Raw genomic sequence first — 6,077 nt, forward strand, 5'->3', positions numbered from 1 at the left:
AGCATAAAGCACTTTAAATGCATCAAATGAATATGAAAACTTCCTTTTTGTTTCCTTCTACGTTCTTTCGCATTTGAAACAAATTGCATGAACCCTTGTCATTGCCATCTATAAAACACACAAAAACACTAGTTAAACAACTAAAATCTACTAAAAACACAAAATCGTTGGATTGCTTCCCAACAAGCACTTCTTTAGAGTCATTAGCTTGACTATAGCACCTTATTTTTTTTAGGAGATTTAGTTAATGAATAATCCACCATTAAAGGATGTGGTGGATCATTAAAAGGTAGCTTAACAACTAGAGCCACGTGTTCTAATGATATGAGAGGTGGAAGTAACTTACCTAACTCAAGTGAGTCATAGATATTACCTTGGATGTACATCACTTGAGTACTCACCAAAGGAGATGTCATGAGAGTTTCTTGGGCAATAATACCTTTAGAACTTATACCTTCAACACATTCCTCAAGAGGGGTTATCAATGAGTTGTTAAGGCTCACCTCTTGAGGTTCCATGTTAGCTCCAACGATACTATCATGTGAAATGGACATTTTTTCATTGAAACTCAAATTAGATTCATCGTTTTGATCATAATTTAATCCATTGTCACATACAACATTCCCACCATTCATAATAAGGTCATTTTGCATATTATTAGAAGAAATAACTTCACACAATACATATAATTGCTCTTGTATTCTACAAAAGTAGCGGTTAATTCATCTAATCTTTCCTCAACCCTATCAAAGCAATCAGAAGTTGCATTAGCTAGCTTTTCTATAGTTAAATCAAATTGATTAGAAGAATTTTCTACAAGTAGCTCCCAAGATGCATTAGAATTATTAGCTAATGGTTCACTTTCTAATTCCCAAGGTAGAGGTGTATTAGCTAACTTTTCTATTGCCAATTTTCAAAATGATTTTGATTCAAATTGAACACATTCAGGGGAGTAATCATAAAAACATGGAGAATCACTAAAGTACATCGATTATTCCAACCATAAGCATAAGAATTGCCCCAATTATGACCATATTGATCAAGATAAGGATTGCAATGCCCAAATTCATCATAATAATCCACATTTTGTGCTTGTCTACATGTATGAGTAGCATGATAACCTCCATAAGTCACAAATTATATGATAAGAATTAAAAGTATTAACATTCCTCTTTTGCTCAATCTCATGCTTAATGTTGTCCATTTGAACTTGTAACATAATAACATCAAATTTTGCCTTTTAGCACTTTAAACCATTTTCAAATGACATACCTTTGATAATTTTTTGGTTACCTCTATTCAAGGAGCTTTGCACGTAGTAACCATTCATTGTCGATCTTCTATTTCTCATGCATTGTCCTCCAAATTGACCTACCCTCCTCATAAAATTGCTTTTAAACAATTTAAAAACAAGATTAGTAAGAAGAATAGGTAATAAAACACATACACACATAAAACATAAAAATAAAATAAAATTCAAGACAAACACAACAAACTAGACTCAATTAACATGTTAGAAAACTAATAAAATGTCCAAACTAATAAAGTTGCTCTTCACGCCGATATTGCCACTAATCTTCCCCGCAACGGCGTCAAAACTTGATGGGATTTTGACATAAGTACAAGTTTAAATCTAATTTATACCCATTTTGACTGCAAGTATACAGGTCAACTAATAGTTTATGGCATATATTGGGTCGATCCCATGAGAAAGATTGGACAATTACCGGCACTAGTAAAATTTCTCTATTATTTAGACGATCAATGACTTAAAAGAAATAAAACTATACTAAACTTATGCAAGAAAATAAAAAATGAAAACTCCTTAGGTTATGGCATTCCTAATTACTCATGCAAGTGCTATTTTTAAATCATTAAGTACTACTATCTTGGTTAGTTATGGCGTAATTTCCTTATGTATGTGAAATCTGCTTTCGTAGTAAATCAATTATATTTATAACTAATCCATACCTATCTCGTGGTTATGAATTAGTTACAAGTTTATTTCTTCTATGAAATTACATGAAATGAATCACTAAAACCACATAGGTGCACATCTACTCTCGTGAGTGTACTCCCTAGATTTAGCACTTCTTGAACTAGTGTTAAATCTCAATTTTCATTGAAGAAACAACACCTTTAGATAATCACAATTAATGGTACCAAATTAATTATGATTTAAAGAGCAAAAGTGCTAAATAACTTGCTCAAAATAATAGAAATAAATAGCCAAATAATAAACATTAATAATCATAGAAAGTTCAACCAAACCCAAGGCATAAACTTTGAAAGACACATAATAAACATAGAATCCAAGACTTGTATATTAACTAAATTTGGAATCAAGTACAAAACATAAAGAGTTGGAAAGGAATGTAACCCTTGTCACATGAGTTCATCTCCTTGCCTTCTTCATCCTCCAACATCTTCTTCATCTAGTTAATAAACAAGAAGGATGAACTAACTAGCTAAACTATCCTACACTATACTAACCTAACATTAAGAAAATGTAAGAACTACATTTTTGTGATATTTCTTGCACTCTCCAAGCTCTCACTATCCTTGCAAGTCCATGGCTATTTATAGATGATTTAGTCAAAAAATGAGGCTTTAAACATCACTTTTACAGCTGTAAAGTTATTGTCACATGTCCCTTAATAGCTGTGAATTATTGGAGGAGGAAACAAGTTGTGCAAGTGGAGAGTAGCCTTTTCTGACCATAATCCGGCCACAAATCCGGCCAGAATCCAGTCGGATTGTTGGCCTAATTACTCCCCTGCTATTCTTCCCAATTTCTGTTCAATCTTCAATATTGCTCCAATTTTGCCTCAATTTCAACTGAACTTTTGTTGATGATAGAAGCTGAATTAACTCTTTATCAAAACATAAAACTTGTAGTTTTTTGAGTTAGCTTTCCAATACATCAAGAATCACCTCTTTTGGCTTTTTGTAGTCTAAGAAATGACTGAAACCCCCTTCACTGCTCAATGCCTTGTCTCAGCTTTGACCATAGAAGATTAGCTATTGTAATTTAGTTTTTTGACTTAGAAAACCTTCAAACTGGATTTTGATATCTTCATATGAATTGTAGATCTATCTCTTAGCTTCAAAATAGTTCAAGAATAATCTCAATCTGATTATTGTAACTCAATTTATAGCCGAAATGCAAAAATGTGTCAAAACTATCAACTTCCTTTTCATCCAAATGAAGTATATTTCCAACTCCTACACAAATTATGGACAAAATGCAAGTAAAAAGTGATAAAAATCTCATTTAAACACTTAGAAGTATTTTAAACTAATTATAGCCAAAATAATCCATTTTCTTCCAATAATATAGCCAAAGTGACTAAAAATAACATAAAATATCATTCAAATATAGCGTAAATTAGTCACTTATCATTGGAGTCAGTAAATACCATATTTTTTTCCTATGTCACGGTTGGGTCAGAGTCATTTGACGTAAAACTAGGTAAGACTCATTTATAGAAACCTTTGGTACAACATTTTTAAGCTTCAGCTTCCATATTTGATTGTTACTAAAAATTAAGTTGCAAGAAGTTTCCATATCCGGTGTTACAGTAACTATACGAAATTGGGAACATGGAATGAAATGGCAACACTGTGTACTGAGGTTCGACATTGTAACGTCTTTGTTTCTTTAAACTTATTATCTGAGCATATCTGCTTCTTTTCTTCTCTTGCCGAGAAATCTTGGTAAATTGAATCTTTTGTACATGACAATGTCGTCAAAGAATGGAAGTCAGGGGTGAAGAAAACTTTTACTTCCTCGTCTGGAATCCATCCAACCGATGAACCATACGAACGGATTACTAGTCCATACTATGACCCCAGTACGAGGCAGTATGAAAAGTACAGCAGAAAGAAGGAGGATTCAGTCTTGGAATAGGATTCGGAGTCTGATGAGAAGAGGTGAAATGGGAGGCAGACTATGATGAGAATAAACATGTTTACGATGACCAGGGGATGGATATTGCAGTTGGTCAAGCTGGATAATGAAACTAAGGAGGAAGAGGAGAAGCAAAAGGCTCTAGAAGAGTCTGCCCATAATAGTTATTGGGGGAATCAGCAAACTACGCACCATGAGAATTGAGAGGATCACCAGCATGAACTAACACAATATTCTTATAATCAGTGGGAAGAAACCATTGCCCGTGAATATAATCATCACATTAGTATTGGCTCCCCCAAGAATTCTAATTATCAGTATTGATAGAACAAAAGTTAATGTTTTCCTGTGATTTCATATTCTATTTTTGGTAATTTTTGGTAATTTTGGTTTTTTAGACTCTTTGGGTTGCTTAGATAAGTAAAATTTTGGTACTCGGAATGAGTATTTTGTGTGTGCATGTGTGTGTGTGTGTGTGTGTTTTTTTGGTGTGGTTTGTTTGGCAAGAACTTGATTCTATTATTTTTCACCTACAAGTTGGTCGTGCTTCAAATTGAGAGGTTTGCTTCGTTATTGTTACTATTAAAAATCATTAGTATTATCAAACTCTTGAATTCACAGTCCTTGTGCTTTTGGAATATAAATTACATAATTTATTTTTCAATATGGGATGCGAACATCCTATAACACTATAACATCAAAATATAGAATCTCATATCAGGACAAATTGAATCTTGTCTTTTCCACGATGAGCCTTTGAGTAAAAATGTGTTGCATACTCCGAGTAGAGACACTCTTTATAAAGTAGTTTTTCTCCGGTGCTCTCAAGCATTTCTTCAAAAGGTGCGATAATTGCATAAGGTGTTGAACCTACAAAAAATGGCATTGAAATCCTATTGTGATTTTTACTAACAGTCACAAAATGCTCGATACTCTTGTAGCGCCCATTGCTCATGATTTCTAGAGCACCACCAACATTTATTACAAGGCTCCATTTATTGGAGCGAAAAGTATAGTGACAGTGATGAGTCGGAGTGACGGCCTATGCCAATAGCAAACTCAGGTTGGGAACATTTCGGATAATAATTTAAATTGACTCCTTTTGTACCCATAAGCACGAGTGTTTTGTTTCTTCAATTTCTTTCACATTCAACCGCTTCAAGAGGATTTTTAGTAGCTTTTTAACAAGTACTTCGCATGGTTTTATATATTCCAACACTTCTTTCCGGAAACCCAACAAAAAGGACATCTTTGTATAAGAACTATTAGGGCAATATATAATAATATACTGCCAAATTGTGATTGTAAAATCTATATGAAAAATCATTTAGAAATTTACTTTTTTGAAGTAATGGAATCCAAATGAGTAAGTTTAAGAATCCAATACCATGAGAGGCAAAGAGGCAAAGTATATAAGAAAAGTTTCCATTCTATGTATAATACCTGCAAATTGGAGGCCAAAGCCCCAAGGCCCCTTCATCAGAAACATACGTAAATGTAAGTTTGTCATGCCACTCATGAATCTTCTTAATTTCTAGGAGAAAGCTTGTTCGAAAAGAAACGTTTTTACTTGGAGAGTTGTTTATGATATATTTCAATTTTTCAGTTAGTGGCAATTCAAAGAATTCACGAGCTGCATTCCTTAAATTTGAAAGTACCTCAGTAGAAATCCCATAATTAACAAGTCAGATCAATCTCCATCCTCAGATGCATCACACACCATGTTCTCAATATTAGGGTCATATCAATTTGATATATCGATCACGGGTATGTATTTTTCTAAACTATTGTCAACATTGAACCGTTCTTCAAGTGATTGAATGAATACCTGTGGCAGAGTTTTAAGGTCCATCTCAGACAGGCCCTTGACCCCATGACCTTCGTTTATTAGTGCTTTGATATTATTTGAATTCAAAGCAACTGCCGTCTTTTTCAAACCGGCCATTGGAATTTATGGAGTTAGAATGGTATTCGTCACTAGCTTATCTGCAAATGAATAGTAATTGTTTCAGAAATTGTAGATAGTCAAGTTTTAGTTATTAACAATTATCCATAGTGTATAATGGTTAATCATCGGTGAGTCCCAAATGTAGCTGGAGTTATAACTCCATTGTAAAGTTATATTGCAAATCAATAAAAAGTGACATTTTCAAAAAAAAAAAAAAAA

The 6,077-nt window shown here is 33.3% G+C and overlaps 1 protein-coding gene across 1 annotated transcript; it reads right to left on the reverse strand.

The window, feature by feature from the left end:
• Positions 1-4,622: 4,622 nt before the first annotated feature.
• LOC140038004 (bi-functional coumaroyl CoA and feruloyl CoA ortho-hydroxylase F6H2-2-1-like) lies at positions 4,623-5,855 on the reverse strand. Its single transcript, XM_072083193.1, has 2 exons — positions 5,739-5,855; positions 4,623-4,952 (listed from the first exon to the last, which is right to left on the reverse strand). The coding sequence occupies exons 1-2, from the start codon at positions 5,853-5,855 to the stop codon at positions 4,623-4,625; spliced, it is 447 nt and encodes a 148-aa protein (XP_071939294.1).
• Positions 5,856-6,077: the final 222 nt, after the last annotated feature.

The sequence above is a fragment of the Coffea arabica genome, chromosome 3c, assembly GCF_036785885.1.
Source record: "Coffea arabica cultivar ET-39 chromosome 3c, Coffea Arabica ET-39 HiFi, whole genome shotgun sequence".
In the NCBI taxonomy this organism is placed as follows: Eukaryota; Viridiplantae; Streptophyta; class Magnoliopsida; order Gentianales; family Rubiaceae; genus Coffea; species Coffea arabica.

Excerpts from the sequence above, each read along its gene's own strand:
- LOC140038004 (XM_072083193.1), bottom strand. The coding sequence starts at position 5,855 with ATGGCCGGTTTGAAAAAGACGGCAGTTGCTTTGAATTCAAATAATATC. Across the intron at positions 4,953-5,738 it reads ACCTTAAAACTCTGCCACAG|GCCGTCACTCCGACTCATCA; the intron begins GTATTCATTCAA and ends CTATTGGCATAG.